Source organism: Ochotona princeps, chromosome 20, assembly GCF_030435755.1.
Source record: "Ochotona princeps isolate mOchPri1 chromosome 20, mOchPri1.hap1, whole genome shotgun sequence".
NCBI classification, from domain to species: domain Eukaryota; kingdom Metazoa; phylum Chordata; class Mammalia; order Lagomorpha; family Ochotonidae; genus Ochotona; species Ochotona princeps.
Window position 1 is genome coordinate 11945767 of NC_080851.1, and position 23817 is coordinate 11969583.

A 23817-nucleotide genomic window follows, 5' to 3' on the forward strand; every position below is an offset into this window, starting at 1 on the left:
TTTCCATCCTCCTTCCCCCCACTGATTTCCCCTATATTATTACTACAGGACAGTCCTTCAAAAATCAGTCACAAGTCCATCATTCTGCTATTTAAGTGTACCCTGACACGGTAGACACAGACAATGGTAGAAAGTCCAGCATCCTATTGTCAAGATGTACTGAACAGTTTCATTGGGAGTCCATCTTTCATTTGGGAGTAGAGGTACATACTGCAATGTATCTTTCAGGAGAACAGAATAAGTTCACGGCAGTGAGGAAGAGGGCAATGATGAGGAAGAGTCAAATTTACGGCAGAGAGTTGAGGGAAGTAGAGGCATGCGGAGGGAGGAGGGCGGTGATGCCGGGAAACCTCACAGTGCAGCCTACAGCCCGATGTGCCAACAGGAGCTGAGGATCAAACTGCTCCTTGGGAGTCACGTGGGGAGGAAGTGAGACTGCAAGGCACCAGGACTAGATGCTTATCGCCCGGCACGGGTCTGGCCACGCCACTGCGTGCTCTGTGGGCAGCGTGCTGCCGGCGGCCCCTCAGGCTCCAGCCTATTATCCATTCACAGCGGCCGGGCTGTGCTCCCCCCTGCAGACATCAAAGACGGCAGAAGCTGCAGACAACAGACAGGGACACCTATTGTGCACCGTGTCTGTGTCCCTCATCACCCGCGAGGTCTGGCTGTGTGAAAATACTGGCTTTTTTGTTTGTGAGATTCTGTCACAAACCACTTCCCCAGGACTTTCTGGAGCCTGTGGCAAGCGAGAGGAAGGCTTTGCACGCTGGACTGGCTCAGTGTGGCTCCATTTCAGCGGCACTGCTGACTTCTCTGTGTTTCCTGGCATAGCCTTTGCTACAGAAATCTCACTTACTCTCTAGGATCTGGAGGCATCAGAAAGAGAAACACTTCATGCCCACTGCAGACGCAGTTGCTACCTGTCCAGTCAGGCAGGTTTTATTTGTTTATTGGAAAGGCCGATTTACAGAGAGAAAGAGAAACAGAAAGATCTTCCATCGACTGGTTCACTCCCCAGGTGGCTGCAATAGCTGAAGCTGAGACAACCCGAAGCCAGGAGCCAGAAGCTTCTGCTGGATTTCCCATGCGGGTGCAGGGTCCTTAGACTAGGCCATCCTCAACTGTTTTCCCAGGCGACAAACAGGGAGATGGATGGGAAGTGGAGCAGCCGGGACATGAACTAGTGCCCATAAGGAATCCTGGCGGATGCAAGGCAAGTATTTAGCCACTGGGCTACTGCACCAGGCCCCCCTCGAAGCAATTCCAAGCTGTTAGGCTTCTCCTTCCTGGTCAATCTGGCAGAGGCTGCCTTAGGCCTGCACTCCTGGGGACGCGGAAATGGAGGAAGGGACAGCCTGAATCCAGGCTGCTGGGGATTTCCAAGGACTTCTCAGAGCCACGAACATGGTCTTCCTGTTATCAAAGAGCCTTGACAGCAGCCTTGTTCAGCGGCAGATGGCCCCAGAGTCAGGGATCCTGCCACCCACGGGGAGGACTCACAAGGAGTCGGAGGCTCCTGGCTTTGCCTGGCCCAGCTTTACGGCCAGTGGATGGAAGGGATTTCTCTTTCTCTTTCCTTCTGTAACCCTGTCTAATAAAAAAAAAAGTCAGTAGACTAAAATAGAAGAATAAAAACAATCAACAAACACCCACTGCAAGCTTGTATGCAGGGAAACTGAGACCGTATCCATAAGATACTCGTATCGCTGGGTCCTCTGCTCCCAGGGGTAGAATGCCCTTGACTTTGAGAGCCTTCATCGAGCAGACAGCAGTAGATGGCTCAGACGCTCACGTATAGCACAAAACATGGAGAAGAGTAGCTTTTCCAGAAACAACATAATCAACTGATCTCCAGACATGTCAAATTTTTCCATCTCAGTACATCATGAGCAAAGCAGGCTAGTCAGTGATAAAGTGCCCCACCTGTGCCAAGTATGCCATCCTTGTGGGCTTCTTTGGAGTCAGAAGTGTGTAACCAGCGACAATTCCAATTTTATTCAAATGGACTCACACCATCAGTGTACGGGGGTGGGCTTTCCCCAGCACACCCGTAAGGGTTCAGGCAGCCATGTCTCGGCTCCATCCCCACACAAACCCAAGGGCCGAAAGCCCTGCACAGCAGCCATGGCTGTGGTGATTCTGCCCTGAAGCCCGTGATCTTCATCAATTCACCTTTGCACCCAGGAGAGCTAAGAGAAACCAGGAAGGAGATGGGACTAGAAGCTACAACTATGTCAGCATGAGGCCCAGGCGCCGAGCTTCTCAAATGAATGGGCCTCCGGCTGCACGCGGCATCATTATTTCCAAGTGCTCTAATTTTTCACATGATACAGTCCTCATGGCTCAAAGTGAAATTACAGGTTTTTTCTTTGAATTCCCCTGAAACGTGGTTTCTATCACAGCTTCCTCCATCTGGTGCCTAGATGATTCTGGAAGCTTCATTTCCTCTCTTCCTCACAGGCTGGTGCCCCCAATTCCTCCCTCTGTCTTGCATCATAATTTGCTTCATGGGTGACATTTCTGAGTCTGCATAGGGAAGCTGATGGCGGGAAGGGAGACTGCTACAGCTTATTTTTTTTTAATACAACTACAAAATCTCAATAAAACAATGAAATTTTGCCAGGCAATGTGATCCAGAATCCTTACACATGGCCCCCATCTTCCCTAAGCACTGCAGGCGCAACGACTGCCGTGGCTTGGGCTTTCGTCCCCTTGACCTCGGGTGTCAGCCCCCAGAGTCTTAAAAGAACAGTACTGAGAGGACGGCAACTGAATCGAGTAATGCCATTTGCAGGTGAGGCCTCTGGACGCGAGTGGCTGGGGTCACTAGGGCCGAACGTCCAGGGCTGGATCCGGGTGACTTCATAAGGGACCAGAGAGACGCACATGCCCCCTGTGCCATCAGCGGCATACTGCCTCCCTGATTTCAGACTTTCCAACTGCAGCTGAAGGAAACCTTTTGTCTTGACAGTGAGGCTTCTGCAAGCATTTGACGACTGTGACGAAAAGGCTGATGAACACCATGGCCTTCACTCAAACTTGTTTTCGGCCCAAGAGTTACAGACAAGTGAATTTTCCTAGCACATGTGCCTTTCAGAGGACTTGCCAAAGTGGTCTGCTCACCCCTGCCGTTGCTGGAAGCACAGGTGGGCCCGAGCCTAGTGGCTGAAGGAGCAGGTAGGGTGGCCTGGTTCCTATTTTTCCAGAATCCAATTCCCTCTCAGCTGCACGTACTGTGTCCTAACCTGAATGGTACAGCTGAACATTCTTTCTTGGAGCCCGGGACTCTAAACGCAAGGACTCCTAAGAAAAGTAAGCATGCTTTCTTAATAACATGCCTCCTGAAACAACCCAGCCAACAAGTCATCTTGGTATTGCTCAGAGAATGTTATGGTAAATAAATATTAAGGGGAAAAAAATCAGATCCATCATACTTGTTGTCCATAGACACCATGACAGTATATTTTTTTTAACATAATGTCATTCCTGCTGTATTTTAAAGTAAAAGCATTAAATCTAAATGTGATTTAATCACCTTCCTTTAATTTGAATTCACATGGTAGGTACGCTTAGCTACTTAAAAAATTAAGTGGCAAAATGTATATGAAGAATATGTATCTTGATATTTTAATTATGCTCAATTGAATGTACTTAGATCTAAAGTGCTTTTCACAAATGACATGTGCTAAGAATATCTAATTGCACACTGACATTCTAAAATGTATACTTACATGTATAAAAAATAGGCTAATACAAAGTTATGAAATATGTTTTTTTAAACTAAAGCCTAAATACATTATTTGATTATTTGAATACAAACAAAATTTTAACCATAAATAAAGGTCTGCAGTAGGAAGTGCCTAATGATTTATGTTACGTTATCAAGAATACGCAAGTGATGACAATATCTGATATATGAGTAAATTAAAAATAAAGGATTAAAAAAAGAAATCTAGTTTTCAACGTAGTTTCCATTTAGTCTCTTCCAAAACCAATACTTACCAAAAATTCTGAGAAAAACTTGTACGCAGCACATGGATTAGTCTGCATACGAAGCTCTCAGGCAGACAACGGGCAGGGCTCAGCAGACAGCAGTAGTGGACTGGTTCCACCAAAGCATGTGGCTCAACGGCAGCCAACGGGGCCCGGGGGAGCATTCAGCAACTGCACCGGGGAGCTGGCGAGCATGCTGACCCAGCGCATCCTGCTGCAGCCAGCAACACGCGTCCTCATTGTAAGACAGAAAAGACACGTTTTCTGAAATGCTGGTGTTACGGGGTTGACTTGTGTGCCTCCGAACTTCACACTGTTGAAAGGCACACTTGGACAGATGGCCTTTCTTCAATGATGGAAAATGTCCCAAGGGTGGCCCGAGGATGTGACAGCTGTGAGCAAAGAGGAGGGGCCTCAAATAACACCTGGATCTCAGCCTTCCAGTGTCTGGAACTGGGAGGAAGCAACTCTTCCGTTTCAGATGCCAGTCTGTGGGTTTCTGGTGGGGGGCTCCCAGGACACTGACAGAAGAGTTAGACTGCCTGACTAGATGGACATCTGTAAGCACTAAGCCATACAGGATTGTCTTTTGATATGGTATATAGATTGAGCTCTTGAGTTAAAAAAAAAATCAATAAATAGATTGGAAAGAAAATAGATCCTAACCACTAAAATGTTTCTACAACAGATTTCAAACTGAAATGCCCTAGTCTTAATTTCTCAACCACATGGTAACACACAAAATGCTTATTCTGTTTATACATTTTACAAACATTAAGTCTCACATTTTCAACCTTGTAGGGTTTTCAAAGACCTACCGAAGCCTGGCCAAGAAACCAAAGCGGAATCCAGCTGACTGACATTAAAAAGCAATTAAATCACAGACCTGTCAGATCTGTTAACATTAGGGGTCTGACTTTTATACATGTCTATTTTGACTACGACTACCAGAATCATTTGACTTACAGACTTGCAGTGTCCAAAGTAGCTTAACTGTATGCAAGCTGTGACCCAACCTTTCTTAAAAATTTTGTAGTGTTACAAAGACCTCCCCTACTCACTCAGAATACAGGAGGATGAATGGCCCAATATTCAAATTGTGTTGACTCCATTAGTCAGAGACATCCAAAAAATAGAAAGGGAGGAAAAGGAGGAAGGGAAAACTGGTTCATTGTCTGTCTCTCAAGTCGGACTTCGCCCTAGGATGAGGGCAATGCTGGGCCTTCCGGGGACCACCTCCAACAGCCTCCACCTGTTCAGACTGTTGCAGCAAAGCACTACAGATTGGGCACTGACAGGTACCAGCTCCGGGGGCTGGCTGCCCCAGAGCAGGTCCTGCCCCCAGGGAATAGTGGCTTCCTGACTCACAGATGATATCCTGTTGCTGGCCCCCTGGCATGGCAGAAAGAACCAGGAGGCTTGCTGGGGTCTCTGATAAAGGCATTAATTTCATTTGTTCGGGCTCCACCCTCATGACCGCATCACCTCCCAGTACCCTCACCTTGGGGAACTGTAGGGGAAATACACCTGCGAGCCCTGACACCCAGGAATCCTTTCCGTCCTTAGTCCAGGCAGCAGAGCTCTGCTCCAGGCACTGCCTCAACCCTAGCCCTGGAAGGCCTTCTGGGGACGCTGCTGCTGGGCCTCCTTGGATTCTCACAAATCTCTAAATTCGGGTGCTGCCATGGTTAACATTTCCTACTCTTCATCAGCTCTGATTTTAAGCTTCTCTCTCTCTCTCTCAAATTCCTTCATGCTTTTTGACAAGATAATTTCATATTAACCAGCCAGTAAAATCCTTTCTACTTAAAACATAAGCCATTATAAATATAACTAGACCTAACTCCACACTGCGTTTATTTCCATGTTGTTCTTAGGGTTATGGATATACTGGAGGTTGTCTATTTCACTTCATTCTTAGACATTCTATCACATAAAATAAATTCGAATAAAATAAACAGCTTTTTAAGGTTGGCTCTTTGAGTGGCCATGAAACTTTTAAAACACCCTGGAAATATACACACGTAGGCACAGTTACAGAGTTCCTCAGTTCCTGCTCCCCACCTCCCCAACCCCTGGGTCAATGCCTCTTCACCGGCTTTTGGTCTCCAAGTGAGCAGTAACATGGCACACCAAGGGACTCCCCTTCCTGTCCAAGCCCAACTCTGTCCTCCTCACCAACACCATCAGGTTAGAGCACTGACTCACTTCACAGATGGCTTCTAGAAGTATCCTAAACACAAGCCCCAGTGCTAAGCAGAGTTGAGACAGTGAGACCCTGATCCAACTCTCAGTATTCACAGGTGCTTTGTCAGTACCTACCCAAAGCCTGTACGCTGCAGGATGGGGAGCCCAGAGTCACGCAGGAAGGTCTTAAGTGGCAAAGCAGGGAATGAACAGGACAGAGAGGACAGTGAACAACCCTTTGAGGCAGCAGGTCTTGGGGTAAGGAGTACAAAGTCTGCAATGGGGTCTTAACTTCTCCAAATACTAATAACAATCATAATACAATTTGAAAATTGTGCAACTGGCATATTTTTATTAAAAAACAAATGGATTTTAAAGATGTAAGCAATAAAAATACAGTAACTTCTTTCCAGAGTCTCATGACAACATCTAATACCTACTGGCTGCCTGCCATGTCACTGAGGAGTGAGGCCTCAGTCCATCCTGCTAGACTTACAGGTAGAGCACTGCAGAGACTCGCACAGTGAAATGAAAATTCTGCCTTAGGAACACTACACTGTGTGGCCATGTCGCCACAGGAAGGCCTGGGAAGAGGAAGATCACGAAGTAGAACTGAAGTCCACTCGAGGCCTTCCCGGCCCTGACTGTGGGAGCCTCTGCTTCATGACACGAGGAAACGTGCTTCCTGTCTTGGCAACTGGGTCTCAAATCTCAAAGGATTTCCAGCTCAGGCCCGAAGGGTGTGGCTTTGGGTCTATTTCATGATAAGCAGCTACACTACTGTTCAAGGCTATCTAACAACACTTAGCTACCAGCAACACAGTAAATGAAAAAAAAGCCCTGCAGGCATGTGATGGATGCTTGACTCAAAAGCCATTGTCCAGCATGGCCATTAACATCCGGGCAGGGCTGTGACTCCCAAGGGCCAAACAAAGGTGAGGTTTGCCAAGCAAATTTCTGCTGGTCATTGAATCAGAAACCTAACTAACCTGGGCAACATGAGCTAATGGGATGATGCAGGTGCAGAGGATGACAAAGGGGGTTAGAAGGTCATGTGTCAGGAGAGGCCAGGTGGCCAGTGAGAACATGAAGGGCGTTCTTGAGGAAAGCAACCCAGTCAGGAATGAAATGGACAAGCAGGGCAGAAGGACACATGGAAAGTTGCAAGATCAAGGTACATGGAACCAAGAGGCCACGTGGAGAAAACAGAGAGGAGCCAGTTCCCTGAGCTGCCTCAGTTCTCAAGGGCCTCTGGTTTCATTGTCACGGGAATGCTTCCCAAGGCAGCCCTTCCTCTGCTTGTTATGCTGGTGAGCTTTGGTACCCCACAGTCTCTAGCAACCGGGGACAGGATTGGGTTCAAGAACGAGCAGCAGACACTCAGGGAAGACATGGGACTGACAAAGAAGGCTGGCCAGGCTAAGACCTTGAGGATGTTCCCATCCCACAACACACCCAACTTAGTGACTCCTTCCTGCCATGGAAGCCAATGCCGCCTTGCTATCATTTCTGTTAATGAGTTGTCTTTCCCCTGTTTTCAATTTAGGCTGGCCTAAATGGCTTCTCTGATTCCCAACAGTCAGGGTCAGACCATGAGAGGCTGTACAGCTGCTCAGGACTCTCTCAGAACCAAGTCAAGCCCAAAGAGGCCCCAGGTGGTGCTCTGGACAACAGTCCCAACTGCCCACAACTGTGACAGCAGCACAGTCAGGCATAGATGAGGACTTTAACCCTGGCCTTGCCCAGCCCTGGCACATGGCTGTGACTCCATGGAAAATCCCGAGGAAACTTCTCAGCTAGGTTTAGGCAGGTCAGAGAACTGTGAGGAGTGATAATCACTTGCCGTTGGAAGTCACTCAGTTTTGGGATGATCTGCCACACAGCAACAGATCACCATGACACCTCTCCCAATGATGGAGTCCACTAGTCCACTAATGTCATGCCTACCAGGAGACAGGTGCTGGGACTGATGCAGTACGAGCTGTATAGGGAAAAGGACCCTCTGCCACCTAGCAGGGGAAACCAGTTGGCAAAGAGATGGCAAACATGCAGACTTACCAAGCCCCCTTGAGTTAGCACAGCTCTGCAATAAGCCTTGAGCGCACTCCAGTCTATCTCCCTTCATGTGACGTCACTGATGGATATGAACTTCCTCTCCAGCTGAAAAAGCCTGAGATATTCATTTTCATAGTCTAAAATAACTAGCATCTGCTGGAAAGAGGATGCTGGGAGCAGAGGCAGACTAGTGCTTCAGCTGAGCTGTAATGATTCCATCGATCTGATCTCATAGAATAATTGCCACACATCCACACAAGCCAAACGTAGTAGATTAAAGATGGCTTAGAGTCTTGCTGACTGTACCCTGACTCAGCAAACATACCAGGGCTGCATGAGTATCCCATGGCTCCCAAGGCAGGCTGTGAAAGTCCCGCCTGGCCCATGGCTCTCAGAACTTACCCTCTGCGAGTGACACCAAGGTGTGAGTGAGCCCATGTGGAGAAGCTGGGCTTCCTGTTCACTGTCACATGTACAAGGACGATTGGGACCTTGCAGCTACCTCAGCATTCCAGTTGAGGGACAGGCAGAGGAAATGTGCAGGTGTCAGGGGGAAGAACACACTGTCTACTTAGGCCACGGCTTGGGCATGGTTTGTCACACAGCAATAGGAAACAAATTGGATTCTGTCTGCATCTTATTTTCTTATTTAAAATATTTAATTTAAAACATATACATGTATGTATACACAAAGAAGATGAGAGAGAAAGAGAGAGTGTTATTGATCTGCCATCCATTCATTCACTTCCCGAGTGACCCCAACAGACAGAGCTAGGCCAGGAAAGCCAAGAAGCAAGGATTCAATTAGAATTTTCAACGTGAGCAGCTGGGACCAAATAACTTACGCCATTATTTATGAAACCTGCTGTTTCAAAGAGTTTACTTCACCAGGAAGTTGGATCAGAGGTATAGATGGAAGGAGTCCAGAGCAATGGCCTAGTGGCTAAATCCTTCCCTTGTATCTGCTGGGATCTCACAGAGGTGCTAATTTGTGTCCCAGCTGCTCCACTGATCATCTGGCTCCCTGCTTGTGGCCTGGGAAAGTAGTAGAGGATGGCACAAAGCCTTGGGACCCTGTACCCACATGGGAAACCCGGAAGAAGCTCCTGGCTCCTGGCTTAGCTCCGGCCATGACAGCCACTTAGGGAGTGAACCAGTGGATGGAAGAATTTTCTCTCTGTATATCTGCATTTCCGATGAAAAAAATTAAAAAAATAAATCTTAAAAAAGAGAAGTGTTTCAGAAATTGGATTCCAGGCACCCAAGCAGCAGCTTACCCCTCTGTGGCACAACACCCATCCCACGTCTGCTCCCATAAGCTGCATACGAGTAGTCTGTGTCTGTACCCTTGTACTGCCCCAGGGTTATTCAGCAACAGAAACGAACTGCAATGGCATGTAAGCAAATGAGTAACAAAAGGTTCTTTTCAAAACAGGCAGCATTCAACACACGGCTGTATAAAGACATCTATGAACATCATGCATATATATGCAGACCATGTGCACAGCACACAGGCGGGGCACGGCATCAGGCTCCCACACACGTGCATGGGACAGCAAGGAAGCCTGCCCTCCCATCAGTGTTCCCCACAACGACATGCTCACAATCCCCTTCAGAGCCAGTGAGGCAATCATACCAATGACTTTTCCCCACCCACATATAGCCGCCCCTCCCCCATACCCCAGGTGTGTCACAAGCACGTGCTCGTGCTCACATCCCAAAGGAGGAAGAACGTGGGCTCAATATCAGCAGACTGAAGCTCAAGGCACACACACTCTTATACTGTACCATTATTGTGTATTGATGTGGATTTTACTAAAATAAAGGTTTACTAACATAAAGGTTCAGATCATGCCAGATAAATCCATCATCATGTCTGCACTTCTTCCTTGAAGGCAGCCACAGTACCACTTGCATTTCCTCACCCAGTGTCCTTCTTAAAATCCAAGGCTCAAAAGCCAAAGACCACAGACTGCACAGGGCCAGCCTTGCACTCCACCAGATGCACAGGAGACAGTTAATCCAGATCCTGCGCAACAATGGACGGGAACCTAACGGTAGCAGCCCCTCCCTCCTCCGCCTTCACTCTCCTCCCAACATTCCTTGTGCAGGGGCCGAGTGGCTATGTCCAGATGATGAAAAGCTGGAACAGGCACCAGGGGAGCTGAAGTTCCACACAGGAGACCCGAGGGTCTGGGGTTCTGGCAGAACCCCAACTACTACTCACTCAGGATGCAGCAAATCCCAGGATGGAGGCTATACAAAGCACAGAGCATTTTCTCAGGCCCCCAGCTGGCGAATCCCAGTCTGGGCATCAGTTCAGTCTTCACCTGTACTGGCCACATCACCTCCGACAACTGCGAATCCTCAAGCAAGGCTCAGAAAATCAAAGCCAAATGTGTAACGGGGCTCTGAACCAAAACTAATTTGAGTGTGAAAACAAATGAGTTTAAAAATAAGCTCCGGTTCACGCTCTTACATAAGTCAATGAGCTGCTTCACCTTTCCAGCTGCGGAGTGCAGACACTGGATTCCTTTGTAGTGTCGATGGATTCTTCCTCCACTGTCACTGATATTTTCATTTACACACACACACACACACACACACACACACACAATGTTTGGAAAAGCCCTATGGAGTTACAAGGTTATGGGACAGCCATCTGCCTATGTATTTTTGCAGTAGCAAAAGAGATTACAAAAACAGAAAAAGCTTTGTTGAAAGCAGCAAGCAGCTTCCGTGAACAGTCCAGGAATCAGCAGTGTGCACTAACTCTCAGCAATCATGAAGCCAGGAGTGTTCCCCAGCAACTTCCAGGCCCAGGATGACAGCCTAGTGGCTGAAGTCCTAGCCTTCCACGCACCAGGGAGCCATATGGGTGCTGGTTTGTGTCTCAGCTGCTCCATTTCCTTTCAGCTCCCTGCTTGTGGCCTGGGAAAGCAGTACAGGATGGCCCAAAGCCTTGGGACCCTGTACCATGTGGGAGACCCAGAAGAGGCTCCTGACTCCTGGACTGAGTGAATGGATGGAAGCTCTTTCTGTATCTCCTTCTCTCTGTAAATCTGATTTTCCAATAAAAGTAAATAAAGCCAATGTCTGGAAATGCTGAGGGGGAACTAAGACAGGAATTGCTCAGCTTTGTGGGTAGATGCGGCCTCACGGGACCCTCTGTATTCCCGACTGGGCAGATGGGGCTGTGGGCCTGAAGACCACTTTCAAAGCTGCTACTGCTGCTCCAGTCACTCACACTCACTCTCACACACACACACACACACACACACACACACACATTCTCTCTCTCCCTCACTGGAGATGGAAAGAGTCACCCGCCTGGGGCTGCTCACGCCTCCTCCTGCATCTTGAAAGCAGCGCTGGGGGAAGGTGTGGGGCAGCACCTTCTGCCGCCTTTGAGATGAAGGGTGGCCAGCTCATCTCACGGAGATCTTAAGTTGCTGCAAAGCCTACGCGGCTCCAATTTTAAGCCTGTGTTTAGACCGGGCTTGAAAGGGGGCTCCGCTTCTTTAGCCTAACGAAGCACCACTTCTGATGCCAACCTGTGCAAGGCGCTTGAAATGGGCGGCCGCGGCCACAAAAACAAGACCACCTACCGAAGGCACCACCACGGTGCCTGCCGCAACCCATCTAGCCAGCCCCCAGGGGCATGTGCCGGCAGAATGCGTAATCAGCCCCTGGGCTCTGTGCCACCACGGATACCAGGCTCTCGAAGAGCACTGCAGAATGCACTCCACATTTTAAAATTCATCCAGAGATCCCTAATTACATCTTCTTAGCATGACTGAAACCAACTTAAAGCAACAACACAAACTCCACCGACCTAGTGCAATGCCCAGCTGCTGTCTTGAGCCCGAGCAGCCGCCAGGAGGACTGAGCGAGACACAGCCTGTGCATGCACCTATTTCAAGGTGAGAAAACCTGGCTTTCCCACAGGGAAACTGCAGGGTTCTTGTGATCAAAAAGCACTTCTGGAGAGAGCACGTTCGGCAATTCGGAATATTCTCTCTTGTTATTATCGACTGTCTTCCTTTTAAAGGTTCCGCAGGCTCTGTGCTGTAGGCTGCAGTTACAGAACAAGGGATCCTACCCGACCATTGCCGACAGGTCAGTGATCAAGTGGAAGACAGGGCAGCAGCCAAATTCTAGCCATCTCCTAAGAATTAGTGGCCCCTGCCACATTCCCAGAGGCCCCCTTCCATGTCACGGACACAAGCACAACTTGATAAAGTAACTTCATCTTCCTGACAAAACCAATCATATTTCTATGAAAAAATACGGCAGTATTAGAATGCATGAGTAATCAAAGGCTATTTGTTTACTCAACTTTACCTTTAAATAGCACCAGTCTTTGTTCAAGGAATTAACTTATTTAAGTCTTTGCATTCACACAAATACACTGGTACACGAGAGAAGACGAGACGTGGTGCTTTGCTGAACTGCCGAACAGCCACATGAAGGAGCTGCCAATCTGAGCCTTGCTGGCAAGGCACAGCACCCTCGGCCACTTCCTCCCCAGCACTCTTCTTTCAGAAGCAATGCGAACTTCCAGCACACTGCCACTTGCTACGTGCCATGTGCAAAGCAAAGCACTGTCAAGACTGCCTTTCAACCGCAGAAGGTAAAGCCTGGCCCTGCACAGGGCAGCCAGAAGACAGAACATACCAGAAAGGCAGGGCAGAAGAGGTTAGCACAGATTCTTCCAAGGCCGAGCATTCCTACCACACCCCAGTTCCTGCTGCAGAGCCCCACGCGTGGGCTAATGGTATGAACAGGCACAACTTCACAGGCAGCGAGACGGGAAACAGTTACCCCTGCATCTCAGGAGCGTGTGGCGTGGCCAGGAGAAGCCGAGGGGCCCCAGGAGACTGGGCTCTGGCACGGGATCTGTGGTTGAACAGCTGCCTTAGCCCCCAGCTGTGTGCCCCGGACAGGCAGGCACAGAGGAGCAAGGGCTGGATGGATTAAAGGTACTTACGCAGCCGCCGGCGAGAATTTCTGCTGCCAGTGGGACTGATCCATCTTTGCGCGTGAACTTATCCCTCACGAAATCGTTCACCTTGAAGAAAAACAGCCACAAAGTCACTGACCACATACAGACAGGCATCTGTCAGTATCTGCGATTTTGCTCCATTGATCTGTTGAAGCGATCATCAACCACACAAATTGATAGACTTTAAAATAATTTGACGGAGATCCTCAGTAACACACACTCCATTTTGAAAGGTACAAGCTATCTGTGCACCTCTGGTGTTTCTGAGAGAAAAACTAAGACATGCGGGGTCTTAAACATGTTCTGTAGTTACAGAAGCACACAGAGCAACTCATATGGACGAGAGAGAACACACGTTTTGTGACTCAAAAACTTTGTAGAACTTTGATTCACAAAAATATGCGTCACCGAGACAAATATGACTGAGCGCAATTTTCCATTCTGGCCCAGAAATTCAGCATCTAAAAATTCCACAGCGATTTTCAAGAAACATCAATGGCATTCATTCATTCATTCATTCATTAAATATATTCTCAGAATCGCATGTGCTGCAAACAACTTTAAGGAATAAACATTCTGATTCTGGCAGACTCAGGACAGAGATGAACTGTCTCAAGGTGCATGACACCTGCTGCAAGGGGGCTCCCTGGGCCAGCCAAGGCTCCAAGTGTCACTTCCGGTGGTGTTTCTGCCATTGCACAGATGGTTAAACTGAGCACCAACCATCTGTCAGATGAGAGCCAAGCACTGGAGAGACAACTGAGGAGCATCAACCAGAACCCAAGTTCCTCATCAGCTGGTTTAGGCAAGCACACCCCACACACAGCGTTCCACACATGGCAGGTGCAGCTGGAAGCATACCTGCTTGGAGCCAGAAAATCCTAGCGTGAGTCTCCTACGCACGAGCTCACTCCTCTTCTCTCTACAATCTGTGGGTCTTACTGTATACACGATTAAGACAACGCATGCTGATGACAACGCAGCCATGCCAGCCATGCTGCTGCTGTTGTGGCTCTGAGGATGATGATGGTGGCACTGACAAGGGCAGCCGTCATTGAACACCTCCAAATTCATCAACACACTTCAGGTGTGAAGTTGGCGGTGATCAAAAAGCTTAGTATGGTGAGTGACCCTGCCTTCAAATCAGTGAGATCGCTGAAAACACAGACCTGCTGGTTCACCTGGAAGGTTCCCGCGTATGTGCTAAACCCCTTCATCAGAGGCACCAACTCAAGAGACTTACTGTAAGTTTTATGGCCTTCTCTGGGGCGACTCCCAATAACTGTGGCAACAGACCTACAAATCAACAGAGAGCAGAAATATATGCAATACATTAGCATTAACTAAGCAAATCAACAGCTCTACAGAGGGGATCACCACTTAAAAACGGGCAATTTTTGCTGCAATTTTCTGTTATTACCTTTAATGAGAATACTTGCGATGGAATGTTTGAGTACTAAATTCTTGCGGCCACATCAGGCCCAAGTTGCCCTCTCACATTTGGCATCAACAGCACCTTGCGTAAAACTCCACGACCAGCAATAGAGGAGGCTGCAGGAGAAGCAGACCTGGCTCTGAACACTGCTGCCCAGGTTTTCACATGAACGAGTGGGCAGGGCCCAGGGGGCCGGTGGAAGGCATCAGGTCTGAGGAGAGGGGGGAAGAGCTCCATGTGGGACCCCCTGGGCTGAGGAGGGGCTAGGCAAGCTGCAGCACACTGGCTGCAGTGGGGCCTTTGCCAGGACGGGGCCATTTCAGGAGAGCAGTTAGAGCAGAACTCAGAAATGCTTTCATTCAGTTTTAATCTAAGACACAGAAGAGCAAGCAAAGGCAGATGCCTTTTCTGAGACACGCACCAGGCTAATCCTGCAGGTGGGAGCTGGTGTCCCCTATGCCATGCCGCTGCCAGGGTTTTAGTCCACTCCAGCGGTGGAAGTGCTGAGGGGCCAGAGATCAGCAGCTGGAGAGCCGTGTGTGCCCACCCACACGCGTTAGCTCCTGAGGTGCACAGGGCCTCTAACCTCACCTGGGCTCCCGGAACTCACAGACACACCAACATGTCCCCCTTCCAGCCCTGGCCTGGGTGTGCCCTCACAGTGACATGTGCCAGCCAAGACAGCCTCCACCCAGCCAGGGCCCAACCATACAATCCACCCGGGCCCCCTCCTGGCCCTGATGTGGACATGTCCAAATTGACCAATGTTATCGCTCTGCCCACATCCTCACAGTGGACTGGCTTCATGTTCTGGGAAAAATGGGGGAGAAGCTCAACTAAAGAGACAAGAAAAATACTGATGTAAATATAAATCTTCTTTTAAAAAGTAGCTACCTGCTGTTTATTGTGCACCAGGTACCATTTTAAGCATTGTGTTATTTACTACTCACATCCACACAAACCAAGAGGGCACGAAGCTGTATGGCAAGTTACCCAGCCACTAACAGGTGAGGATGGAGCCTGAACCCAAGTTCTCTCACTTGAAAGTCTTCCTCAGAGCCTGGCTGTGTATGCACTACAGCTGTAAACGTGTGTGTGCATCTCCGTGGCAGACTCCTTTCCTGCTCGGGTCCTGCCAGCTGCCGGGGTGCCAAGCCCCTCCCTCGGCAGCCATACTTCCTGGGAAGACACCCAAATCTATGCAGGAGTTTAGCAACCAGAGCCACACAGTCCAGGAGCAAAGTGAAGCTGGCCAATCAGAATCCTCCCCCAGAGCATGACTGATAGCAGCTGGAGCCCCGGGGGCCCAGAGGCACAGAATGAAAAGGTGCTGTGGGTGGAGAAGGGAAACCAGATAGCTAGAAGCCATGTGTACAGTAATGTCACGAGGATGCAAAAACCACATGAACGCCTGGGCTAGCGGAAGAAGAGAATGTGGAGAGTAGAAACCTAGGAGAGACAAGATCCACAGCACAGGACAGGCAGAGCCACCCTGACCACTGATCCCTGTGGCCACTCATGACCTAGGTCTCCGGTGGAGCTCCCGCCTTTGTTCTCTCTGGAGCTACTCTGAGCAGCAGCAGCAGTGGCCTGAGTGGGGCTGTGTTCCTCACAATCTCAGCGGGCTGAAGTTTGCTGGGACAAACCAGCACTGTCACCCAGAGCACGCTCTCACACCTCCTATACATGGCCTCCCAACCAGCTGGAAACCGGAGAGTTGTATGCCCAGAAAGAGCAACATCAAATTCCAGAGGTGACACACGGGCCTGAGGAGCAGGCACTTAGCCTAGCAGTTTGGATGCTCCTGCCACACATCAGAGGTCCCTGGTTTGAGTCTTGGAACTGATTCCTGCTTTCTGCCAGTGCAGGCCCTGGGAGGCAGCAGCGATGGCTCCAGTGCTAGCTCTCAGCCAGCCACACGCAGGCCTGGGCTGCGTGCCTGCCTTGGGCCTTTGGCCTGGCCCATGCCTGGCGGTGGCAGGTATCTGAGGAGTGAATCAGTAAATTGATTTTTTTTTTCTGTCTCTGCCTCTCAAATAAATTTATTTTTCAAAAACAAACAAACATGGGCACAGGTTGAAACTGTATCTTAACATTTGGCTCTCTGTTTCATTCACTGTATTCAGGTCAAGTACCGAAATGTTTAGCTTAATACTTACTCACTAGATGCATTTTTCTCATCATTAAATTGTAGACCAAAACGGCGGATGTGCTGAAAGCACTGTGATTTAAATGATGATCTCTTGTCTCCATAACCACCCCTCGACAGTCTTTGTAAATGACTAATAAAGAACAGCCCACAGAGCCAAATTACTGCAGAGCTAGACACAATCACTTCAGCCAGCCTTCCAAGAAATTGAGCTTTGGCTTTCCCTCCACAAATACAGAAATACGTGGTACACACACACACACACACACAGATGGAGAGAGAAAACTGCATTTAAGACTAAAAGGAGGACAATGTATATTTATCTGGTCAACAAGCATTGGCCAAACACCTTATGCTGGACTGGCAGGAAGTAGGCTGAATACAAGATGAATGACTTTCCCTCAAGGAATCCTCAGCCCGGGGGAGGGGGGAAGCCCAGCCCCTGATGAACAGTATGGTGTGAGCACCGAGGCAGAGTCAGGGAGCACTGGTCTGTCTGCCCGGAGGGAAACAAAGCAAGGACGAGAAGAGTGACACTCCCTGACTCAGCAGAGGCTCCCTGGAGAAGAGACCGAGTCCATTGGAGTGAGTGTGATGCAGGCATGGCGGACAGTGTGTGCCAAGGCTCATAACTTCAAGGTCAGGGCACAGTCAGAGTTGGGGCAAGGTCACTGGAGACGGATGGGACACAAGGACTGAATGAATGGGTGGATGATAACAGTGGCTGATCATTTGATACACAGTTGGCACTACTCTTGTGTTCTGTGTGAATGAACAGTTGATCCACACTACCACCTTACTCAGGCAATGTTACCTTCATCTCCATCAACTGATGAGGAAACTAAAGCTGGGGCTGGCAGTGTACAGAGCTTGTTAAGTATTGCAGTGCCAGCTTCTCGTCTGGGCAATGGCTGGAGTCCAGCTGCTCCACGTTCGACCTAGCTCCCCGCTAATGCAGCTGGGAAAGCAGCAGCAGGTGACTCAGATGGCTGGGCTGAGCATCTACATGAGACCTGGGCAGATTCAGGCTCCGGGTTTATGTCTGGCACAGTCTCAGCCTTCCTGGCCATTTGGGGAGTGAACCCATGGATCAAAGATCTCTCCCTTTGTCTCCCCTTTTCTAACTCTGCCTTTCAATAAATTTTAAAAAGTTAAACTAAATCTGACTTCAAAGAAGGTGCCTGAGCCAAAATCAACACAGGTGGTCTGGCCTAGGGCACTGTGCTGTGTCTCTTCCATATCACAGGCGGGAGATATGAAAGGAATGGATTTTAAAGGGAAGTGAAGCAGCAGATTCAAGATCTCTCTCTCTCCTTTCTCTAACTACCTTATAAGCAAATAAGCAAATCTTTAATAAACACACAAATAAAGTAGAACAAAATTGGGCCCAGTATTGTGGCGTAGCCAGTTAGGCGCCACTTACCACATCAGCAGCGCCTACTGAGTCCTGGCTACCCCATTTTTGATTCAGTTTCTTGCCACTGTGCCTGGGAAAGCAGCCAATAACAGGCCAAGAACCTGCGCCCAGGCCACTCACAGGGAGGCCTAGATGGAGTTTGCAGTTCCTGGCTTAAGTCTGGTCCAGGCCCAGCTGTTACAGGCATTTGGAGAATAAAACAATGGGTGAAAGATTTCTCTATCTGCCACTCTGCCTTTCAAACAAACAAGCAAACAAACCTGAAAGAAGGGGAAAAAAAAGGAGTTTTAGAGGCAGGTGAAGGACAGCTGGCTTGGATAGAGACCCGAGGCAGAAAGTAGTGTCACTGGAGGTCCCTAATTTCATTATAAGTGAGTAACTTCAATTCAAGAGAGAGCAAAACAAAATGCAAAGCAATTCCAAACAATTAGGCCAGATGTTGCCATTTGGGGATTAATGGGCGAGAACCATTCTTGTGGGGACCACTCTTGCTGGACTGCAAAACACGGGTATGTTATGACCTGGATCCCTACCAATATGGGTCTTAACACCAGTGGTCTTGGGCAAATGCTCTCTGGGCAGGGCCCTGAAGTGGAGCACCGTGACACCACATGAGGGGGAGTGCTGGAGGCCATCTTCTACCGGGCACTCTGAGGGCAGGGCAAAGGCTCAGAAATGCCTAGGAGGGCCGTCAGTCCTGGTAAGCAGATGTGCCTAGCACCTGTGAAATTCAGCAGGAAATACAGGCTTCCACCATATCAGAGTTTGCTTGAGTCCTGGAGATCTGTGTCCAACAGATTTGCCATATAGAAGGGACGTGTGTGCTGTTGCTAACCCATCAGAGCAGCAGTCTGTGTTTCGACTGCCTCAAAGGAAACTTCTCAGCGTGGTTAGCATCCTAGCCTTCCCGTTCGAGTTCAGCTCCATCAGCACATCTGGCAATGCTTCCCTGGCAAACTTGACTTGACCAGAGGGCTGCTAATGCGAGGAAAGATTTACAGGGTATGCTATTTATGTCACATTTGGTCTTCAACTTCCATGGGACAGGGGTATAAATCACACCACCCTTCTGATCCCAGTCACGCAGAGAATGTGACTGGAGGCGTGGGACCACACCCACACCAGGGGTTGCAGGTGCAAGTTGTCCACAGCATCCCCAAAGGACTGCCCATGAGCAGTGTGCCAGAAGTGAGGCTGACGCTGTTACCGTTGAAAACCCTGCGGGACTGTGACTCCGGAGTCCCAGAGGTGGGAGGGGACTATAAAAACAGCATCCCTGGTGCTGACTTTACACAAACTACCTCTATCCTAGCAAGTTCATGGGCAGAATGAACAGCTCAGGGCAGCAGCTACTGAGGGAGACAGACCTGGCATAGACTCTTGGTGATCTAGGGTACACCACTCTCAGTATTCTGGGGTTCACTGGTAAAGCAAGGAGGCTATGATGACAGGACACCCCAGAAAGTTTTTGGAAAACAAATGTTATAAAAAAGCTACACATGGATTTTTCATTTGGGAGTGAGTATCAGAATTAATTCATTTCAAAAACTTCAGGTTCCACACTTTTTCTGACAGCTGAAGCAAGCTTTAATCTCTGCACGGCAGCGACTTCCTCTGGCGTGGTTTCTTCCCATTGGCGGGAAAGCCGAGTGCCCCCAAGTCGGGCTCTGCGGCCAGGCTGCTGCAGCCGGCTCCTCACCCTGCCATGTGTGGGCTGTACGATGGCAGGCTAGTCGTACCCTCTGCATCCCTCAGTGTCTGCTGCTGCCAGAAGGGAGGTTCTGCAGCCCCATCTTCATGCGGGGGTGGTGAGAAGGCACATCTCATCCACACAAACCCCTCAGGGCAGTGCCAAGCACACAGCAGGTGCTACAGGAGCGGGTTTTGTTGTTGCTTAGTGTGAGCATCACCAACATCATCAATGTCACTACCATTTATTCTTCCTCTTCCTTCATGGAAATTGGGATGCAGAAAAGACAGGTGGGAGGCCTGTCATGGGTCACCCCTGCCCATGTGATGCCAGTTGGCAGCACCCAGAGTGGGACTCCGGTCTAACTCCTCTCAAACAGCCCTCCATGTCCCTGGCACTCAGCCTTCCCTGCCTCTCTCCTGGGGAATCAGGGTTCCCCCCGACTCTTCCGCCCCAGACAGCTATGCAGTGTTGCATGGGACCTTGCTCGTGCAAGCCCTGCACCCTGCGCAGCCTGGCTCTCTCATACAACACAAAGAGGGTCACAGTGTGGCAGACGTCCCCCTCCAGCCTGCCTGTCTCCAGGTCATGCATAGTGGGTTCTGGAGAGCAGCGAACATCAGGGCTGCATGCAAGGTGATGCCCTGGAGAGGCACTCAGGGTAATCCCAGGGGACACACGGTGGCTGGCAGACATGAGGAGAGAACTCTTGGGGCCTGATCTTGACAGGGGAGCTGTGACGATGAAATGAGCGCCAACAGGTCATCTGCAGCTAACACAGCCGCTGTTGCAAAAGGCCAGGTGCGATGAGACGGGCAGGGTTTGAGGCCGAGGGAACTCCGACAAGGGAGAGTTAGACAACCAAGGTGTCCTTCCTGCCGTGTGTCACACAAGCTCCAGCCTGGCCAGGCAGTCACACCTAGAATAGGAGTTCTGGGCTTTCAGGTCACGGCTAAGCATTAGAGTTGGCCCAGGGAAGTTAACTGACAGGACACCCTGTCTTTTGGGAGCCAATGGCATGGCAGCACACAGCGCCACATCGTGTCCAGGCCTGTAATGGGTACCGCTCACCTACTAAGCTCTCTGCTAGGCAACTGCATGTGCCCTGGTCTCACAGCCGTAAGCCTTGCCCCTGGCTCCATGTCCCCTCCCCACATTGGCTCAAGCTCTTTTTCAGGCCCAAGTCCCTTGGCTTCTGGCTCATAATACCCGCAGGCATGTGGAGTTTTCACCTGTCAGATCACATACTCCACCTCTCAAAGCCCAAGGCTGGGGGCCCAGCAGCGTGGCCTAGCGGCTAAAGTCCTCGCCTTGAACGCGCCGGGATCCCATGTGGGCGACAGTTCTAATCCCGGCAGCTCCACTTCCCATCCAGCTCCCTGCTTGTGGCCTGGGAAAGCAGTCGAGGACGGCCCAATTCATTGGGACCCTGCACCCGTGCGGGAGACCTGGAGGAGGTTCCAGGTTCCCGGCTTCGGATCGGCGCACACCGGCCCGTTGCGGCACACTTGGGGAGTGAATCATCGGATGGGAGATCTTCCTCTCTGTCTCTCCTCCTCTCTGTATATCTGACTTTGTAATAAAAATAAATAAATCTTAAAAAAAAAAAAAAAGCCCAAGGCTGGTCAGTGAGCTGGGAAAAGGTGGGGGACAAGGGAAGAGAAAGCAGAGGTCAGTTCATCCGGGCCAAACACGTCGCTATTCAAGCCCAGCTCCAGCTCAGGGCGTCCTTGGAAAGCTGCGGCTCTTGGCACACCAGGAATCCTCCAGACGGTGGTCTGGGATGAGCCCGGCTCCCTGCCTCTTCCACACGAGGCTCTGCAGAAGTGAAGGTAGCTTGGAAGCAGGATCCGAACTTCTCAGGGGCTTTCATTGGCATAGTAACAACCAGCAGGGTCCTGTCCATCTGTCCTCGTGTCTACACCTCTGATGCTGCCTTGCTGAGCTGTAACCGCTCTCCTCGCTCCTCCCTCTGTGATGGCAGTGGCTGGACATACAGCATCACCTTTGAGGGCCAGAACTAATCCACTCCATGTGCTCTTCTCCTCCGGGCCACGTGGGATTCCATCTTTTAGCCTTCTCTGCCAATTTTCTCCATTCACACTGCTCCAGCCTGGCACTCCCAGGCCTCTAGCAGCCTTCTGTCCTGTCATGGGTGCTGGCTGGCACCTTGGTCTCAGTCTGCACTGTGGGTTTCTGGGGATCTGGTAACCCAGCGCAGGTACCAGCTCACCCTTTAAAAAAAAAAACACAACACATTTATTTTCATTTTTATTTAAAAGGCAGGGATGCATAAACACACAGGTGGAGGTCTTCCATTGAGCCGTTCATTCTTCAAATGCCATCACGAGCGGGGGCTGGGAGCCCAGAACTCCATCAGGGTCTGCCACATGGGTGGTAAAGATCTCCAAGTGAGATTGGAAGTGGGGTTCCTGGGACAACACTCGGGCACTGTGACATGAGATGCGGGTTTCTAAGTGACGACTTAGCCGTTCTGCCATACAGCAGCCCCTGTCCAAGTCCGTGGCTCGTTCTTGCTTTGTTTCTTATAACCAATTATCTTGCCTTTTGATCTTCTCGCAGTTTAACACCCTAATTGGAAGCGTGCAGAAATTGGCCAAGAAAACTGAACTTAAACCAACCTGTTTTGCTCTCACTTGGTGGCCATGAATGGAACTTGATGCGGTCCAAGGATTAACTGTGGTTTGTCCTGAGATGTGTTGCCGGAAGTAGAAGTAAGGCAGAACAGACTCATGGAAACTCAGTCATCTCCCTTTCGTGCTAGGATTGTGAGAGTTTATTTTTAACCAAGGTTTGGGCACAAAGACAAACTCTCGCTGTGCATGCATACAACCTGGGCTGTGCCCCGGTCCCGCACTCATGGACACTGCTCTGACTGCCACGGGCTGCTGCCTGGCAAAGCTGCCTTCCAGTACAGGTAGCTACCTGTGACTTCCTGAGACGTCACCGCAACATCCTCTAGATGTCACCTTGAGAACGGTCCAGGCTAGAAGACGCCTGCTCTGCATCACACACACAGCCTGAGCCAGCCACAGCCGGAACTCTGCAAGCCTGCTGCCATAGGCCGATGACAAGAGTATTTCCTTTGCCAATTACCTCAAAGATTAAGTACAGCTCCAAATTAAGCTTAATTCATAAAGTGACATCATTTCTCTTTCGGGGATTTTTTTTCTTTTAGGGATTTTCCCACCAGTGGAAATAAAAGCCTTTCTCTTTAAGATGTACGTCTGGTGAACCCTAGCTTCTAAGGTCCTCCCAAAATACTTTCTCATCTCTCAGGATGCTCATCTCATTACCTGAAGCACCTGAGGGAGGCCAGGGTAGCAGAGCTCAAAGGCAAAAGCCAGCAATTCTTGGACAGTTAAGAGCATTTAATTATGGATGATTAACCAATCACAGGGTGGGTCTAGAGCTGGCCAATGGCTGACTCACTTGGTCATGTCCTGCCAGTCATTCACCCCAACAAGCTGCCAGGTCATTCGTTAGGAACTTCAACCATATGAGCTTCGTAGGAGGCTCTGGAGTGGTGCGGACGGGGATATGAAGCAAAGCTCCCTAACCGACTCCAAAGAGATCTCTCTCTTTCACACACACACACACACACACACACACACACACACACACCCCAGGCCTGGGACATGGAGAGAGACAGAGACTTACCTGCTATAAGCACAGACGCTGCAAAAGCACCTACCGACCTTACAAAGAGGTTCTCCGGCAGCACCCTCCCAGGGTCAGCTGCCAACCTGGTAAGAAGCCTGCACCAAGCTAATTGTAAGACAGGGGGAGACTTTACTTGTGCAACATTTCCAAATAGTCCTATTCAGGAAAATATAATGATCTATTTCTCTACATGGAGAAG

At 49.7% G+C, this 23817-nt stretch overlaps 1 protein-coding gene across 2 annotated transcripts in view; it reads right to left on the bottom strand.

The window, feature by feature from the left end:
• The window catches only part of SLC25A13 (solute carrier family 25 member 13), a 138429-nt gene that overhangs the window by 25138 nt on the left and 89474 nt on the right, over positions 1–23817 (bottom strand). For both annotated transcript variants that reach the window (XM_004582326.3, XM_058678358.1), the window contains 2 exons: positions 14487–14539; positions 13229–13309 (listed from right to left, as the gene is read on the bottom strand). In XM_004582326.3, coding sequence (XP_004582383.2) covers positions 13229–13309; positions 14487–14539 — 134 coding nt within the window. The remainder of the gene's footprint in view (positions 1–13228; positions 13310–14486; positions 14540–23817) is intronic.